The sequence below is a fragment of the Onychomys torridus genome, chromosome 6 (assembly GCF_903995425.1).
Source record: "Onychomys torridus chromosome 6, mOncTor1.1, whole genome shotgun sequence".
NCBI classification, from domain to species: Eukaryota; Metazoa; Chordata; class Mammalia; order Rodentia; family Cricetidae; genus Onychomys; species Onychomys torridus.
This window is the reverse complement of record NC_050448.1, coordinates 35,099,209-35,118,658: the sequence shown is the minus strand read 5'-3', so window position 1 is coordinate 35,118,658 and position 19,450 is coordinate 35,099,209. Positions and strand designations below refer to the sequence as shown.

General features: G+C 40.0%; 1 protein-coding gene across 5 annotated transcripts in view; it reads left to right on the top strand.

The window, feature by feature from the left end:
- Nbea (neurobeachin) overlaps window positions 1-19,450 on the top strand; it is a 551,973-nt gene that overhangs the window by 351,959 nt on the left and 180,564 nt on the right. For 3 of the 5 annotated variants that reach the window (XM_036189948.1, XM_036189950.1, XM_036189947.1), the window contains 2 exons: window positions 5,924-6,067; window positions 10,541-10,573. In XM_036189948.1, the coding sequence (XP_036045841.1) occupies window positions 5,924-6,067; window positions 10,541-10,573 (177 nt within the window). The remainder of the gene's footprint in view (window positions 1-5,923; window positions 6,068-10,540; window positions 10,574-19,450) is intronic. The other 2 variants (XM_036189952.1, XM_036189951.1) reach the window with 1 other exon arrangement.

Sequence of the window (19,450 nt, the reverse complement as noted above, 5' to 3'; positions counted from 1 at the left end):
ATGAGAAAAAACTATGTTAAACTTGTTTTTAATTGAAAAATCATAAGGCCTTTTCTTTCAGATAACCAAGATTTTAAACATTCATATTGTTAAAATAACCATGTATAAAATTTCAAAAGCCATCAGAAATGTTGATGCAGTGCTGGGCATTGTGGCACATGCCTGTGATACCAGCAAAACTTTGCTTGGAGCATCACTACTTCAAAGCTGGCCAGGACTTCCCTGTGAGCTCAAGGCTTCCACTACTTTGTGAAAACCTGTATCGACATTTTTCAAAAAAGAAGAAAAAGGGGCCGGTGATATAGCTCTGTTTTAGAGTGCTTCCCTAGCATGCATGAGGCCCTAGGTTAAAACCTTAGACCCCAAAACTGATGATGATGATGATGATGATGATGATGATGATGATGATGATGAAAATAAAATATAAAGTTAATGCTTGGGTAGCTTGTTTAATAATAACTTAATGAATGCAATGAATAAAATGGTCCTGGGGGAAAAATATTTAAATGTCAGCTGTCTGCACTATGTTCTGTTTCACAAAAACTTAACAGCACATGAACTGCATATTCTTCTTTGTTTAGGAAGCATCTATTTAGACTAACTGAGGGTACATTGTGCTTTGTAATGATTATGAGCGGACACCTTGCATAGCATGGTGGAAGGAAATATTCCACAAAGCCAAGGGCACTGATGTTGGCCAGGCAGTGCACTTAGGACTTCAGAATCAGGCTAATCTTATTTTAGGTTTATGATTCTCACATTTGCCTACTTTCTCTTCTCCCTTTGTATAGATCCAGTAATAGCATGAGAGACAAAGCTTAGTTTAATGATGTTCAAAATACATAAGCATCTGCAATCTCATTTTAATTTTGCAATAATCCCTTGAGACTTAGGTTGGGAAAATTCTCATTATTCTTTCACATATTGGAAACTGAAGTTAAGAAATTGGTGTGGTTTTTTTAATGTTTATGGTGGGTATAAAAGAAAAGAATAATGAATGATAAATAGTAAAGTCCAATTTCCCATTATGGATAAACTGAAGGACATGCCAAAAAAAAAGTAACTTAAGAAACAGTGTATAAGAGAATTAGTGGGTGAGTTATAACAATATCACTTTCATGTGCTTTCTCAACAAACATTTGTTTACTCAATGCCTAAGCTATAAATTAAATTCCACTAAGAAATTGAGGGTGTAGATCAATGGTAGAACACTTGCCTTGAACAATCATGTTCCTGGGTTCCATCCCAAGTACCACACCAGAACTAGACAAAAGGGGAGAGAAATGCCACTAAGAAAATCTCTAAATAAAACATCTCAAAATAAAAGATATAGGTTTAATATTTAACCTACACAAGTTTGACAGCATGCAATAAACCAAATGGACAAAGAAATCACCTGTGTCAGGCTTAACGGGCTTAATCACTAAGCCACCTCTTCAGCCCTGTGACTGCTGCTCATTTTTAGTATCTACAGTTAACTGTAGAATAATTGCTTAAATGAAAATAAATCATGTTGTGTTTTCCTTTATGATATTTTTATCAATATAAAATAATGTAATAACAACAAACTAATTGCTAGATCTTGATTATTTGTAAGACATTGATAGTCTCAACCGAAGCAGGTGTGCCCATTCTGTCAGTGTATTTAAACTTAGGCTTATTTAAGACAATAAAAACTGAAGCAATAGTAATAAAATTGTAGGGTGCTGGCATAGAGTAGCAATGCTGGGGACAGTTTTCCTGTCACTTCACTTTTAAAATATCATCTGTCAGAGCCGATGATTTAGCTCAGTGATCGGGGGCTTGCTAGCATACATGGCCCTGCGTTCAATCCCTGGCAAGGGAAAAAAAGTAAATTAGTTAATTAGCTTAATTAGAATATACCTGGATTCTCATGGTTTCCTGGTTATTAAGAGAAACTTATGAAGGAAGAAAGTCTTCAGGGCTGCACATTGTCTCTATAACTCTATGAATAAGTCTATGGAAAATGCTTTCCTGTGTTTAAAACGTGATAGGAAATTAAAACAAATCTATTTTTGCATTTGACTTCATTCATACACAAGTCTCTGGTACTTTTTTCTCCTGAAACTTTACATTCCCATGCCATTTTCCTATCTTCTCAGGACATAAGCATCCCCATCTCTCCTGTCTGGCTTTACTCACTTCTTTGTGATTCCCATTTCCAGTCTAAAGCGCTCCTCCAGTGGTTTGTGGCATTTGCTCGTTAATTTCTTGATGAATGGCTAAAGAGGCCAAGAAGTGCATTCAGTTCAACATGTCTTCTAAGACAGATGATCTCAAATAAATTCTCCTCTCAATCAGATTTTGATTTGTTAGGTGATAAACCAATTCTTTCTAAGGACAGTGTTTACAAGCCTTGTAATGAGACAGCCCTCTGAGACCTTCCTCCTTTGGCTGTGATGTTGATGGATGAAACTCTAATTCATAAAGGATATTGTGATTGAAAAGCACCTTTAAATCTCGTATACTCTAATCTAGACAAATGTTTGTTTCAGTTCCACAAAACTGGTAAGTTCACTGGGCTGCAAGCTGCTAACACTTCAGCAGGGTTGATCAGCTCTGTGTGTAGATACCAGTTCCTTTAGCAAATATAATGAAAAAAATTGAATGTTTTCTGCTTCAAAGCTAGAAGAGATCAGACAATGCTTGATACATTTTCAAGCTCCTTCTACTGCATGTTTTTTACAAGTAGGTTTTATTATGGAACGTAGAATTACCTGAAGCTGCCCCTTCTCTTTTTACATGGTAGTTGATACAAGGAAAAACTGGGTTATTAGGCTGACTGAAATTTAATGGGCATTGTTACCTTAATGCAAATACCTAGGCTCCATTTCACATAAATTAACACAAATCAGTGAGATTCTGGGGCATTTGGGGAAATTTTGATTTAGAGATATCCAGAGATGACTCCTGTGCCTCCACTCATCGAAGATTTATTAGTGCTTGTTCCTTACCAGGCAATGTGCTAAGTATGAGAGAATACAGAGACAGATATGTGATTCCAGCCATCAGAGGGCCTCCAGGTGTATGTGGAGGTAAATACACAAGCAAATGCCAGGTACTTCAGCTGGAAGAATTAGGAGGTGTGGGGAGAGCATAAGGAAAAGAGTTGACAAATTATGAGAAGGGAATGAATGAACTTCAGCAGGTTTTGTGTGCACCTATTGAGTGCCAGCCCCATATACAGCAGAGATGACAAAGTAGTGTAGTGGGGAGGGCAGGCTTATAAGAGATCCTGCCTCCAGTATGTATCCAAAGTTATATTAGCTGTGATAGCACACGGGTCACCTAGGATAGATGTCTAAAGAAAAAGAATTGTGAGGGGCCGCTAGAAATAGAAAAGGGAAAAGGAACACCCTTACATTGGGCATAGCATCAACACAGGTCAAGAGAGATGTGAGATCATGGCATTTGCCAGAAGCTAACCTTGACTCAGTACTGCTGGGGAACAGTGGCAAGAGGTGATGTGAGGCTGGCAATGAGAAGCTGAGGATTTGATCAGCTATGCCAAGGAGTCTAGGTTTTACTCTGCAGTGTAAATCTTGCTGAAAGTGTTGATTACAAAGCAAATGAAATGAAACAGAAATACTCAGCATACTTGTATTGTATGATAAACATTCTGAAAATGAGTTGAGGGTCATATGAGCCAGTGACTGAAAGTAATGCAGTGGCCAGGACCACACAAGATGAATCCTCAGCCTTTGACCTAGGCAGGGGGAAGAAGGAACAAGCTGGTTAGCTCAGCTGGGGAATGCATGAGTACTTGTTAGGCGGGTGAACAATCCCTGAGTTGTTTATCATTGCATTTGCATCTTTTGTTAAACGAAGCAAGCTCAAAGTTGCTCTGATTAAATTACTGCCAGACTGGCAAAGGGATTGAGACTATTACTCCCCCTCAGACATTCCTGCTGTGCTGGATTTGTATTGGTATATGCATCTGAAATAGTCCAGACTCGGTCTTTCATCTGTTATTCCAGGAGTAAGACTCACCAATGAACAGTGAAAAAGTACCCTATGTAACCCATGTAAAGTCTCCAGTGAGGTGTTGGTTTTGCAATAGCAGTATTTGTCTCAAGTTTTTCTAAGCATCCAAGGTCACTGTGTAGCTAGCTGCATTATGTTCACCATACTAAAGGGCTGTTGCCCCTGGAGGGCTTTAGTGGTAGCTTCCCCTACAGCTAGAGCCACTCTACAGTGGTTCTGGTGTAGCTGTCCTCTTAAGCATCTGTTTTTACTTTTTTGTGGCCTTTGAATCAGTTTGTATTTATCAAGCAGAATCGGTGCCCCAGTCTCTACGAAAAAGAAAAGCTATTCTGTCTCAAAAAAAAGAAAGGAAAGGAAAGCTACATAAGGTCAGGGAGAGAAGGAAGCAGGAAATGAACGAAGGGCTGAGAGTAGGCTCACATGCTGTTTCCCAGTGCAAATTTTACAGCACCTAGATGTGCTTCCAGGAAAGCAGTTGAGTAATACCAGCACTGATGCACACTTGGAAGGCCTATGCAATGGACCTAGGAGAACTGACCAAATAAATGTACTGTAAATTGTATCAAGAGAACATTGGGCCAAAGCTGTGACATGTCCTGGGAGCAGCATTATCACAGAACCTGGCACCAAGCACAGCACCACCATATAGGACCAATTTCCAGGAGTATATACACTGCACGAAGCAACCTAGTAGTCAGTGCTATCTTTCAAGCCTGTACCCGATGCTATAGGTAGAACACAATATTTTCCTCCAGATTGAACTTCAAGGAACACAGACAAGATTGTGTGCATGTTCAGCATGGCATACCTTAGACTGAAATGGTCTGAAATAGAGCTAGTCCCATGTGGACTAGTTTATGCATGTGTCTAGTTAATTTGCAGTTTTAACAGTTTTAGATTGCTGTCACCCAAAGCAAGTGTTTGAGAATGTGGAAATGCTTGTCAGGCAGTCAATCTGGATATGTGAACTAATATTGCTCCTCTGGAATAAAACCAACTTGGCTGTTTGTGTGTGCTTAAAGTGTTCTTTAATTCAGCCTTACTGGTATCTCTTTTGTTTTGGTTTGGTTTGGTTTGGTTTGGTTTGGTTTTCTTGAGACAGAGTCTCTCTGCATAGCCCTAGATATCCTGGAACTCATTGTGTGTTTTACTTGGTTTTATATTATTTTGTATACCAAATCAGGATATAATTTCAGAAAATCCATTTTTATTTCGTTAATTGGTAAAGAACCCACTTTGTGCAGTATTCCCATTGAGCATCCTTCTACCTTACCTCCTTGTGTTGTAGCTTCCTAGTTGACACCATTTCTTCACTCAGAAGTAAATACTTTCCTGTTTCCTTTATACCCATCTCATCATCTTTCAAAAACTAATAATTAGTTAATTCACATAACAGTATGATTATATAAATTAAATTTTAAAATGGTATGGATCAGAAAGCTGGATTTGAAGGGAAATACAGATATATTTGTAGAGCATGCATGATTCTAGAGTCACATAGAATGGGTTATAAACTTGGTCTGATAGAGTTGGCCTGCACTCCTTGCTACTCAGAGCTGCTCCAGAGAATCACAAGTTCAAGGCCAGCCTTGGCAAGTCAGAGAGAACTGGTCTCAAAAAGTAGAATGGGCCAGTGGTAAAATCAGGGACAGAGTATTGTAAAGAAAATAGAAGGGTGGATTGTAGGACCACAGTGAGACAGTCGCTTTCTCTCCTTACTTCATCAGTAAAGTAAGGATTAAATCATCTTCAACTTTTCTCAGAGAAATTCAAATAAACAAGGTAAAGAAGTATTTTAAAATGTTCTATGGTTGTAAGAAATAACAAACATAGCATATAGTAAAGAAAATATATGTAATGCCTACACTAAGTGCAAATACATTCCCAGTAACTAAACTGCTATTTTGCTTGCATGTAGGCACTGAAGAAGATGTAGTGAAGTCCAAGAAAGCATTCAGAAGCCAAGCAATCGTAAACCAGAACTCAGAGACTGAGCTTATGTTGGAAGGAGATGATGACGCGGTCAGTCTGCTCCAGGAGAAAGAAATCGACAACCTTGCAGGTACTTGTTAATATGCTTCTGCTTGTTGTGAGGAACACATAAAGCCACTCAACTCCAACTCTATCTCCTGGTGAAGAAATGTATGCCAGTGGTTGTCATCAACATTCATTTGAAGGTTGATAATTTAATGTGCCTCATTCTCTGGACTTGAAGCAAATGTGCTTTACTGACAATTGATCAATAGCAAAACACATATGCAATGAGGAACAGTGATTTGGATGGGGAAATAATTCTAAGTACATATCCTGCCATAAAACTACTGCTACTGTTGGAAAATAGGATAGGATAATGAATCCCTTGACTTCTGTCTCTCTACCCTGCTGACAGCCTTGGAAAATGGTGCTTCGGCAAGGTGAGCACAGGACTTGCCAGCCAGGCCAGGATGAATTATTTGGAATGTTTTGCTCTGCCCTCACACTTCTAAAACCCTATTTCTACCAGTTAACCTCCCAGTCCCACCCTCAACTTCTCTTTGTCCTGGTGCTAGTCTGAGGTCATTGAGAACAGGATCTGCCATGGCCTGATTGGGTGTGGACATCTTCAAGGATCAGCTAATAACTTTTGAGCTCTGATTAAAGCAGGTCATAAAGAGACAAATACCACTTGGGCACAAGCTTAAAGCATGCATTGAGTCCAAGAACTAGACTATGAGGTTATATCCTACCTAGAGCCAGGTTAAAACTTCCATGTTAGCTAGATATGGTAGTACACTGCCATCTCAGCATTGGCAAGAGGACTGCAGGCTCAGAAACAGCCTGTGCTAGACAAGGAAATTCAACTTCAAACAAATGACAGCAAACCATCCTGCTGCATAGTCTCAGACCTCCAGTTGAGCTTTAACCTCAATTTGTTGTCAGCCATACAGCACCGGAGTACAAGATTGAGTAGGGCAGTGGGCTTCTGTGCATCTCCTATTAACAGTATTACACTTGTGTTTCCAGGAGCTTGCTTACTGAAAGTAATATGGTATAGCTCTATAAAAGCCTGCAGTGATTTATTCCTACAGCAGAGATGTTATTACTCATTGCATGAGGGAGACAGACTCCCATCCTTCCACTTCTGGAGGATATACTACAAAAGGTTATTCTATCTAGTGCCAGGTCCTGGAAACACCCATTGCTACATTTCTGTATCATGAGAATTGTTTTCCCTATTCCTAAAAATCTATTTACTATTTCCTGAATACCAAATGTTTGTCTCCAATTCCAAAGTAAATGTTTAAATGTTACTTTTGGAAATAAAGGCAGACAAAGGCTTTTGCTAAATTAGACGCAGGTATGACTCTTTTCCTGGACCCATTCCTATTTTCGAGGTCATAGGAAACTCACATCTTGCCCTTTCCTCAATCACAAGTACTAACATCCATGTTTGCCATTGTGTACTTTAGTTTGCATTACCTAGTACTTTGTTTCATCAAAAATAGCTGATTCAAGTTGGCTTGTTCTCTTGAAGCTTATATTAAATCTGCTCAGTATTAATATTAATCTGCCAATCACACAACCCATCAAACAGTAGTAACTCTTCTGTGTTTCTGGCCTTTAATGGTAACTAACTTTTAAGTTATGTTCATTAAGCATAACAGTGAAAACATTAAATCAGATGCCTTAGAGCAATGAAGGTACCCTTGAAATCAATTATTAATGTATATTATAAGTAATAGTAAGTAGCATTTCCTAAAAGTCACTTAAAAATCAGATTGTATAATTTCTGGTCATCTGTCTATCAGGCCTCTGACTCCATCCTTTCTTTGAACAAATCTACACCTGTCCATATCCACTGGGTCCTAACTCATCCTCTTCATGTAGGAACCTTATGTCTGTCTGCAAAGCTTAGAGTGTATCCTGAAACACTGATGATCCCTTGCCTAGTCCATAGTGTTCATCTTTAAAACAGTAGCCCTAAGTGTCACCTGGAGCCTTGAATAAAGGAGAAAGTGAGTGACAGGTGAGTGTTCCATAACAGGCAAAGAAAGACACAGAAGTAGTGTTCAGAATTTACAGGAGTATGTGTGTGTGTGTGTGTGTGTTGTAAATGCTAAGTTCATCATTGCTCTCCACTGTCAGGACTGACTGACATTGCAGCATAGAATTCATTTCCAGAAGTTAACTGCAGGCCAGGATCCCTAAACTGAATGAAATCAACTATTAATAACGATGTAAATGGATAACATTTTTGCTCTAAGAAATGATTGTCATTATCATAGTTATTTCTGTCTTAGAGAGTATATTTTTAAATAACAATATTTCTTGTTTTGTGTTTTTTGTCTGTTTTTGTTTGTTTGTTTGTTTTGAGACAAGGTTTCTCTGTGTATCCCTAGCTGTCCTGGAACTTGCTCTGTAGACCAGGCTGAACTCACAGAGATCCCCCTGCCTCTGCCTCCATAGTGCTAGGATTAAAGGTGTGCACCACCACCATCAAGCTAATAATGTATTACTTTTTTTTAAACTATCCTTTTATTTTTTCTTTGTGTCTTTCACATCATGCCTCCCGATCCAACCCATCACCCCCCAAAAAGAAAATAAAACAAAATAAAATTTAAGAAAAAAAAAAAGGAAAAGGGGGGAAAATCTCATCATGGAAGCTGCAGTGTGACACAGTGAGTCATGCAATGAACCTCTTTATCCATACATTTTTACATGCAGGCATTTATCATAAAGAATCATTGGTCTGGCTTGAGGCCCCGGTCTCTGCTATACCATCAACACTGGGCCCTCAATGGGACTCTTCCTAGACATCCCGTTGCTGCCCTTAGTCGTGAAGATCCTGCAGCCCTGGGTCCACAGGATTGATATCCCCCCCCCCCTCCATGCTCCAGCAGATCACAGATGGGGTGAATGGGCCAACACAAAACCCTGATTCTGGGCCTAGGCCAGCTCTCCCCTGTCTTAGCCACGGGGTGAGCTCTCCAGCATTGCCCTGGCTAGAGCAAGGGGCGGGGCCAGTTCTCCAGCTTTAAAGTCCTCAGGGCCAGCTCTACTGGGTTGCCCATTTGTAGGGTCCACTCTCTGGAGTGCCGCAGCTGATGAGGGGCAGCAGGGACAGCTCTGCTGCTGTTATGACCTCAGGGCCAGCTCTTCCACCTGCCTCAGGCGTTGATGGCTGGGTTGGTTTGGGCATCTCTCCCCTGCCCATGCTGCTACAATGCAGATAGGTAATGGGGACTCATTACTCATGGGCTGGCTCATGACTTTGTGGCTGGCTCACCCACACCTCCACCACCAGGGTTGGCTCTATTGTGCTGCCCAGGCTAGGTGCAGGGTCTACTTTCCCAAGTGCTGCAGCTGGTAAGAGGAAGGGTCAGCTCTTTTGCCCACCACAGGTATTAGAGACAAAGAGGGAGAAGGCATCTTTCCCTTGCCCTCATGACCACATGGTAGATTGAGGGGGTGCGTATGGCCAACTGTCCCACTCTCACACACTCAGGGCTGCCCACCCGCACCTCTGTCAACAGGGTCAGCTCTACTGTGCTGCCCAGGCTAGGAGCAGGGCCCGCTTTCCTGAGTGCTGCAGCTGGCCAGGGGAGGGTCAGCTCCCTCGTCTGCTGCAGGTGGTGAGGAGCAAGAGAGAAGAATAATGTATTTCTTATCCATAACTTACTCTAAGTTTCCTGATAGTGCCGTACTGCCTAAAGAACTTCACCATTACAAGAGATGGCTCCAAGTGAAAAAGCAGAAGATCCTGAGGATCTGTATATAGTATTGATATAATCTCATGTTCATTTGGTTCTTGGAAAGTGTTCTGTAGTCACCATCGTCTGTTTACAGCTCAGAAGTGAAAATTACAGTGTTTCACTTCTTAATTTAACTCAGAGGTATGTCCACACACTATTAATATAAGAAGTATAGTATTTGGGCTGAAGAGTTGGTTCAGTGGTTAAGGATACTTGCTGCACTTTCAGAGGACTTGAGTTCAATTTCTAGCATCCACATGATAGCTCACAACTCTCTGTAACTCCAGTTCCAGGTGACCCAACACCCTCACCCAGACATATATACAGGCAAAACGCCAATACACATGAAATAAAAATTTTATAAAGAAGCATAGCATCAAAACTACACAGGTAACTAGCTAACCTTCATCTGCTCTGGGCAGAGTCCCTTGTCCTCTCCTTACGAAGCCCTGCCTTGCTGATGGACACAGCTGACACAGCACTGCAGTCCTCCTGGAACTGTGCACACAGGGCCTTTCCTTCATCACAGTCAGCACACCAGTACTGAGAGGTCGGAGACTGTGCACGATGACCAAGAGCAGGAGCTTTAGCTTTACTAATAGTCCACATGTTGCCTAGCTCCAGTCTAGTGGCTTTTTAATCTTTGTTTTCAAAAGAATGCTTTTAAAAAGCACAATTTTACTTGAATGTTGGCTGTTTGCCGTGCTTTCTTTATTGTTTGGTACTTTCTGCTTTTAATAGAAATAAAATGTTCGTAAAGTTCTGTAGCATCAATGTCACATGATTTTCTTTTTCATTTTTAGTTCCCTTTCTTCCCAAGCTGTTCATCTCAAGAGGCAAGTTAAATGTGTGTGACTACTAATCACTCAGCTTAGTGTGTTTGTAGCAACTAATAGGATTTTAATATAGAAGTATGCCAATCAACTAAGTAATTATTACATTATTAACATATAATCTAATTTACTTTAATTGCTGTTTTAGTTTATAGTGATCCACCAAAGTGAATTAGCCCTAAGATTCCATATGTGCCCAAATATTTCATCTTACTAATTACATTTTTACTTGAAATACTGAAATAAATTAGTATAAGCTAACTGAATTTAATATAAAATAGCAATTATTTTATTTGAAATTTAGCAAGTTGTTTCTTCCAAAATTTCAAGTAATAAGCTGAAATTAAAGATTAACTCAAATTTATGTGAGTAGACAGGGGGATGATTACATTCAACTGATAAAATGCCAACCCACTGGTACAATGTATTTTGTTTCTTTTAAAAAAGACTATTACATGGGGCTGGAGAGATATTTAAAAGAACTTTCTGCTTTCAGAGAGGACCTGGGTTTGGTTCCCAGCACCCACATTAGGTAGCTCACAACCATCTGTAACTCCAGTTTCATGGAATCTAATATCCTCTTCTGGCTCAGGTACCTGCATAACATGGGGTTCACAAACTTAAGTGTAGGCACACATTGTCTTAGGTAATGTTCTGTTGCTGTGAAGTGACACCAGTACCACAGCAACTTTTATAAAAGAAAGCATTTGATTGGGGCTGGCTTGTTGTTCAGAAGTTTAGTCCATTATGTCATCATGGCAGGAAACATGGTGGCAAGCAGGCAGACAAGGTGCTGAAGAAGGAGCCATCCAGATCAGTAGGCAACAGGAAGAGAGAGAGCCCTGGCTTGAGCATCTGAAACCTCCAAGCCCACCCCCAATGATAACACTTCCTCCACCAGGGCCACACCCACTCCAAAAGGCCACACTTTCTAATAGTGCCAATCCCCATGAGCTTATGGGGGCCATTTTCATTCAGACCACTACACACGTATACACATAAAATGAAATGCCTTTTTGTTTTGTTTTGTTTTAAAAAAAAGGAAGAAAGGGAGCTGGAGTTATGCTCAGCAGTTAAGAGCACTAGCAGCTTTTGCACAGGACCTGAGTTTGGTTCTTGGCACCCACATGGCAACTCACAACCACCTGTAACTCCAGTTCCAGGAGATCTGACACCCCCTTCTGGCACCCAGAGGCACTGCATATGTTATGCAGATACTACACATAAAATAAAAAAAAAAAATCTTTACAAAGAGACTCACATATGCTGAGTGACAGGAGAAACATTTTACAAAGCCAAGTTGAAGTTTCTTTATTGTTATTTTCAAAATTTAGTATTACAAATTTAGGGAATTCTAGTGAATTAATGACTGTAATAATGTTTTATTATCAGTTCTCTAAGTAGTAATAATTTTGCCTATTGCTGTTTAATAATGAGCTTTAACATCACCCATTTAATGTCCAGTATCTATGAAGGTTTTCCATAAGCCTAATGCTCAAACCTTTTTCACCAGAAATATTATTTCTTTCTTTCTATTCTGCAACATCTCTGTGAGAAACCAGGATTCTCACTTCACAATAAGAGAACTAGAAATTCACTGTAGCAAAAGTGAGGCATTTTATTTTACTAACTTGCAAAGTCAGGCATCAGTTTAGAGTGGCAGGCATGCTAGCTGAACATGGAGAAAGTTTATAAATGGGGCCTCATTTGAAGAATCAGGAGGGACACTCTTGTCATCTAGGCTCTACCCTTCCCTACGTCACTTAAACTTTTTCTTTTATTCAACAAAAACCATGTGTGGGCCCATATCTACATTTATCATTCTGTTTATTTTAAAGTTTATCAGACATATGACCTCGCAAGCAAGCTAGGCTGTTAGTAATTCTCTCATCTAAATTTCGAGTTTGGATAAGGGGATAACTTACCAGTGTTAGGAGAGTCAGGAATAGCTAGACTAGAAAGCATTCACAAGGTCAAGTGTTTTCTCCTTTGCAGCTGGATGTTTATAAGCAGGCTTGATGCACCACCGGAGATTTTTTTGCATTCTTATCTCTTCTTAGATAGAACCCATCTCAACTTTAAGTCCATTTAAAATACCATTTACTGGCTAATCTTTAAGTCCTTTAAATTTTTTTCGACATTTCTTGGGAAATGTTGGTTAGCTAAATCACAAACATATGCATATGCAATATAAAAATCATAATTACTAGTATATTAACATTTACACAACATCTCCTAAATGAAGCTTTGTGCTCTTTAGCTGCCCTTTGTGTGATTGTCTCTTCCCTGAATTCTTAGACAGCAACTGGTCTCCTTTCGGCCTCCACATTTTCTGTTCTGTGCATTCTCTGGTGGACTCATGCAGTCTTTTGTGTCTGTTTTCTTTCACTTAGCTCCGGGGGGATGGCCCATGGTGGAGGATATCTGTCCTTTCTGTAAGGACTGTTTCGTTGTACCTAGATCACATTATTTCATCTGTTTGCTGCTTGGTAGACATTTGAGTTCTTTTACCTTGAGGCAGTCTTTAATGATGCTGCTCTGATTGTTTGTGTATAAGGTGGTATGTAAGCATCACATCTTATTTCAGGGGTATCTGCCTCAGATAGTAACTCTGTTTTCTCTTTAGTAATGGTCTGATGCCAGATGCTCACCAAAAAAGGCTTGTGCCATTGTACATTGCATTTACAGTTTTCAAATCCTCATCTTCACAATTTGTTACCTGGAGGCCGCATAAAACCCCTCACTGAAGATGTTGTCTTTGCTCTCACACCATAGTCCTTAAAGGCTGTGCATTGCCTTCCTTTTTTTTTTTTTTTTTTTTTTTTTTTTTTGAATGCCGAATGCTGTTTATTGAAGGAGGGAGTAGGTCTTAAATACAGCACAATGGGAGAACCCGGGAGGGCAGAAGTTCGCTTCTGATGTTTTTGGGGTTTTTTTGGGGGGGGGGGGGGAGCTGAGGATCCAAGCCTGGGCCTTGAGCTTGCTAGGCAAGTGTTCTACCACTGAGCTAAATCCGAACCCCGCTTCTGATGTTTTACAATCTTGCATCTAAGCTGTTAACGCCCAATATGCTGGATACACAGACAAGGAGCTTCCCTTAAGCATTCAGAAGGGTGGAATCTTGCAGGGAATTAGCATATGGAGGATATCAAGGTCAAGGTAGGCAAGCAATGCAACAGTTACCCAAAACGGGGGGGGGGGGGGGGGGGGACGGGACAGGGCCCTACAGGTCCCCCCACTTTTACTAAAAAAAAAAGAGCTTCTAACTTAGGTTGCATGGGATGTCAGCAGGTCACCTTACCCATCATGGGGTCCAGGCCACACAGGCATTCTGTCTTAGGTTGGTGAGCACTCCCCAGGAATTACCCATCTCTGAATACTCATTATCATACAGGCTCAGTCCTGTGAGAGCTGCAGAATTAACTGTTGCCAAAGATCTCTAAGTGGCTCTGGGCTTGCAATCTGTGTGTTCGACACAAAAAAGACCAACAGAAGTCTTAACCCACCCATAGCCGGTAGGCTAAAGGCAACTGAGCATTGCCTTCCTTTTAACTATGAGGAAATCTCTCTTACTTACAAGGCTCTTACTGAACCTTTGGTAAAGTTTAGTAAATAGGAGAGCCGAGACTTTTGACAAATGGGGCTTGAAATTAAGATAATGTTCATGAAAATGAAGTACTCAGTTCATCTCTCAGCTCTTCCATAGGAAAACTTTTTTCTTTTTTCCCCTTTTTATTAAAAATAGATTCTTTTCTCATACAGTCTATCCTGATTACAGTTTACCCTTCCTCTACTCCTCCCATCCCTGCCTCCCTCCCATCTGGATCCATTCCCTTTCTGTCTCTCATTAGAAAGGAATGGGCTTCTAAGAGATAACAAAATAAAATATAATAAGATAAAACAAAACCATCTCATCAAAGTTGGACAAAGCAAACCAACAGAAGTAAGAAAGCCCAAGAGAAGGCACAAGAATGAGATCCACTCATTCACATACTCAGGAGTCCCATAAAAATACTAAACTGAAAGCTGTAGTATATATGTGGAGGATCTGGGAAAAGACTGTGTAGTACCTATGCTTGCTTTCAGTATCTGTGAGTTTATATGAGCTTTTTTTGGCTGATTCAGAGGTTCTTCTTCTCCTGATGTCCTCTATCCCCTCTGGTTTTTACATTCTTCCTGCCTCTTCTGTGGAGTTCCCTGAGCACTGAGAGGAGGAAGTTTATGAAGACATCCCATTTAGAGCTGTGTGTTCCAAGGTATCTCTCCCTTCATACCTCCCTCTTTTTCTTCCTCCTTTCTCTCTCTCTCTCCCTCTCCATTTTTCTCTCTGTAATATCTGGCTATGGGTCTTTGTATTTGTTCCCATTTGCTTCAGGAGAAACCTCCTCTGATGATGGCTGAATCCTTATGATCCACTGATCTATGACTATAGCAGAATATCATTAGCAGTTATTTTATTGTGCATACACACACACACACACACACACACACACACACACACACACACACACACACACACACACCAGTAGTATTTTGGTTTATCCTAGGTCCCTAGACTATTTGGGTTTATCCTAGGTCCCTAGACTATCAATTCTCTGGTTCATGGCCACATAAGCAGTGCTGGTATGGGTTCCATCTCATGGAGTGGGCCTTAAGTCAAATCAGATAATGGTTGGTTATTCCCACATGCTTTGTGCCACTATTGCCCTAGCATATTTTTCAGTCAGGACTGATTATAGACTAAAGCTTTGTGGCTGGATTGTTGGTAATATTTCTCTTTTGGTAGCCTATAAAGTACCTTCCCATACCAAATACATGTAGAATGTAGTACTGAAGCTTCTATGTAGGCACCAGCTCAACCTCTCCATGTTCAATGAGTTGTGTGGGTGTTGTCTTCAGCAATGAGGCCTTGCTGTCAGTTTGTGGAAAGCAACCTACTGTCTTGACAACATCCTGGGCTGTTTAGGGATTCCCATGGACCACTTTGGCCAACTACTCAATTGGATATAATGCAGTCCCTATATTAAAAGCTTTGTTTGGTGACAAGAGATGACCAGTTGAGGCTTTGTCTCCATTATTTGTAGACTTCTTTAGGATTTTAGGTTTCCACTGCACTAGATTTCCATACCACCCCTCAAATGACCCTCAATTCTAGCTGTCTTTCCCTGCATTCCCTCCCTCAACCCATCTTCCCTGCCCCTCCCTACCTGATCCTCTTGTTCCTGCCCCCACCACAACCCCCACTAACCCCATAAAAATCTGTTCTATTTTCCTGTCCCAGGGAGATCCATGTGCCTCCCCCTTGTTCGTTCCTCTTTTTCTAACCTCTCTTGGTCTATGGATTGTAACTTGGTTATCACTTATTTAGCAGTTCATATCCATATAAAAGCAAATACATACTACATTTATCTTTCTGGATCTGGGTTACCCCACTCAGGATGATTTTTTTTTCTAGTTCTGCCCATTTGCCTGAAAATGTCTTGATAATCCTTTTTCTCTTCAGTAATTTATGACCATTTTATTCTTTAATTTTTAAAAATTCATTCTTCATAGTACATTACATCCTGATTACAGTTTCCCCTCCCTCTACTCCTCTCAATCCCTCCCTTCCCTCTCCCTCAGATCCACTCATCCTGTTTCCCTTCAGAAAAGGACAGGCCTCCCAGGGATATCAACCAAAAACGGCATAACAAGTTACAGTAAGACTAGGCACAGGTTGGGGATTTAGCTCAGTGGTAAAGCGCTTGCCTAGCAAGTGTGAGGCCCTGGGTTCGATCCTCAGCTAAAAAAAAAAAAAAGACTAGGCACAAACTCTCTATAAAGGCTGGACAAGGCAACCCAACAGGAGGAAAGGAGTCCCAAGAGCAGGCAAAAGAGTCAGAGATAATTCCCCCATTCCCACTGTTAGGATTCCCATAAGAACACCAAGCTATACAACCATAACATATATGCAGAGTACCTAGCACAGTCCCATGCAGGGTCCTAATTGTCACTTCAGGCTCTGTGGGCCCCTACGGACCCTGCTTTGTTGATTCTGTGAGCCATGTTTACATGGTGTCCTTGACCCCTCTTACTGCTACAATTCTTCCTCCCCAACTTATGCAAGCTTTCCTGAGCTCCACCTAATATTTGGCTGTGGGTCTCTGCATGTGTTCTGATCAGTTGCTGGATAAGCCTCTCTAATAATGATTGGGCAATGCACCAAACTGTTCTTCTGGCCGGTGTGGGCTGAATGCTGTCATTTTTTAACAGCTTAGTAATATTCCATTATGTAAATATAACACATTTCTTGATTCATTCTTCTACTGAGGGACATCTAAGTTGTTTCTAACTTCTAGCTACTTTGAATAGTGTAGCGGTAAACATGTTTGAGCCAGTGTCCTTGTGGTAAGATGAAGCTTCCTTTGGGTATATGACCAAGTGGTATAGCTGGATCTTGAGATAGATCTATTCTCATCTTTTTGTTCATTTGTGTCTTCTCTCTTTGCCTTCTAGCTAATTAGGTAAGAGTTTATCTATTTTATTGATTTCCTCAAACAACCATTCATTGATTTTTTTTTTTTTTTTTTTTTTATTCTTTGTTCCTATTTGGTTGTTTGGCCCTGAGTTTGATTATTTCTTGCCATCTACTCCTTTAGGGTATGATTTCTTCTTTTTGTTCTAGCTTTCAGGTTTTCTGTTAAGTTGGTAGTATCAGATCTCCCCAGTGTTTTTATGCAGGCACTTAGTGCTATGAACTTGCCTCTTAGAACTGCCTTCATTGTGTTCCATAAGTTTGGGCATGTTGTACATTCATTTCATTTAATTACAGAAATTTTTTTCTTGACTTACTTTTTTAATAAGTTGAAAATTGTTCAGTTTCCATGACTTTCTAAGCTTTCTATTGTTTCTGTTGTTAATATCTAGACTTAATCCATGGTCGTCTAATAGGATACAGGGAGTTATTTCAAATTTTCTTGTATCTGTTGAGACTTGCTTGGGCTGGAGAGATGGCTCAGCCATTAAAGGCTAGGCTCACAACCAGAAATAGAAGAGACTTGCTTTGTATGTGGTCACTCTTCAAGAAAGTCTCCATGGGGTGCTGAGAAAAAGGAATATTCTTTCATGTGTGCGTAAAATGTTCTGTAAATATCTGTTAGGTCCATTTAGTTTATAAAGTCTGTTAGTTCCAGTATTTCCCCATTTATTTTTTGTCTAGATGACCTGTCTATTGGTGATAGTGAGCTATTGAAGTCTCCCACTATAAGTGTGTGAGGGTCAATGTGTGATTAAAGCTAGTAGTGTTTCTTTTACAAACTTAGTTGCCCTTGTGTTTATGGCATAGATGTTAAGAATTGAAATGTCATCTTGGGCGAGTTTTCCTTTAATGAGTATATAGTGTATTTCTCTATATCTCCTGATTAGTTTGGGTTTGAAGTCTATTTTGTATGATATTGAAATCTCTACACGAGCTTGCTTCTTTGTTCCATTTGCTTGGAATACCTTTTCCCAGCCCTTAATCTGGGGTAATGTCTATCCTTGATGTTGAGGTGTGTTTCTTGGATGCAGCAGAGGATAGAGCCTGTTTCCACATCCATTCTGTCTGTGTCTTTTTATTGGGAAATTGAGACCATTGATATTGAGAAATATGACTAATGATTATTTTCTTGTTGGTGGGGAGGGGGTGTTTCCATTTTTTTGACTCTGCTAGTCTGAGATTGTTTGTTCCCTGCATTTTCATAATTGTAGTTAACCTCCTTAGGTTGGAGTTTCCTTTGCAACACCTTCTTTATAGCTGGATTTATGAATGTGGTTTAAATTTGGCTTTATTGTGGAATATCTTATTTTCTCCATCTATGGTGACTGAAAGTTTTGCTGGGTTTAGTAGTCTTGTCTGGCATCTGTTGGTCTCTTAAGAGTCTGCAGCACAGAACTTTCTGGCTTTTCAGCACAAGCCCTTCTGGCTTTTAAGTCTCTACTGAGAAGTCAGGTGTAGTTCTCCTAGATCTGCCTCCATTTGTTACTTGACCTGTTTCCCTTGCAGCTTTCAATACTCTTTGTTCTGTGTGTTTAGTATGTTGATTATTATGTGCCAGGGGAATTCTCTCTTCTGGTCCAATCTATTTGGTGTTCTGTAAGCTTCTGATACCTTTATAGGCATGTCCTTCTTAAAGTTAGGAAATTTTTCTCCTATGATTTTGTTAAAAATATTTTCTAGGGCTTTGAACTGGGAATTTTCTCCTTCTTTTATTCCTTATATTCTTAGGTTTGGTCTTTTCATAGTGTCTGTCCCAGATTTATTGGATGTTTTATGTCAATAATATTTTAGATTTAACATGTTCTTTGACCAATGTGTCTGTTTCTTCTAGCATGTCTTCAATGCCCGAGATTCTCTCTTCCATCTCTTCTATTCTGTTGGTGAAGTTTGCCTTTGAAGTTCCTGTTGGAATTTATAAATTTCTCATTTCTAGAATTTCCTCAGTTTGGGTTTTCTTTGATGATTCTACTTTCATTTTCAGGTCTCACACAGTTTTACTCATTTCCTTACACTGTGTTTTCCTGGATTTCCATAAAGGATTTATCCATTTCTTCCCAGTTTGCGTTTTTCTGGATTTCTTTAAGGGATTTATTCACCTCCTCTTTAAGGACCTCTATCATCTTCATACAGACTATTTTAGGGTGTTTTTCTTGGACTTCAGCTGTATTGGAATTTTCGGGGCCTGCTGTAGTAGCGTTTCTGCACTCTGATGGAGATGTATTATCCTGGCTGTTATTATGTTTTTATTCTGTGTCTAGTCATCTGGGATTGGGGTGATTATAGGTCTAGGTTCTAATTTCTGGTTTTGTCTTTATTGGGTGGGTATTTTATTCCGTGGTTTATGTTTTCTCTCTGGATTTTAG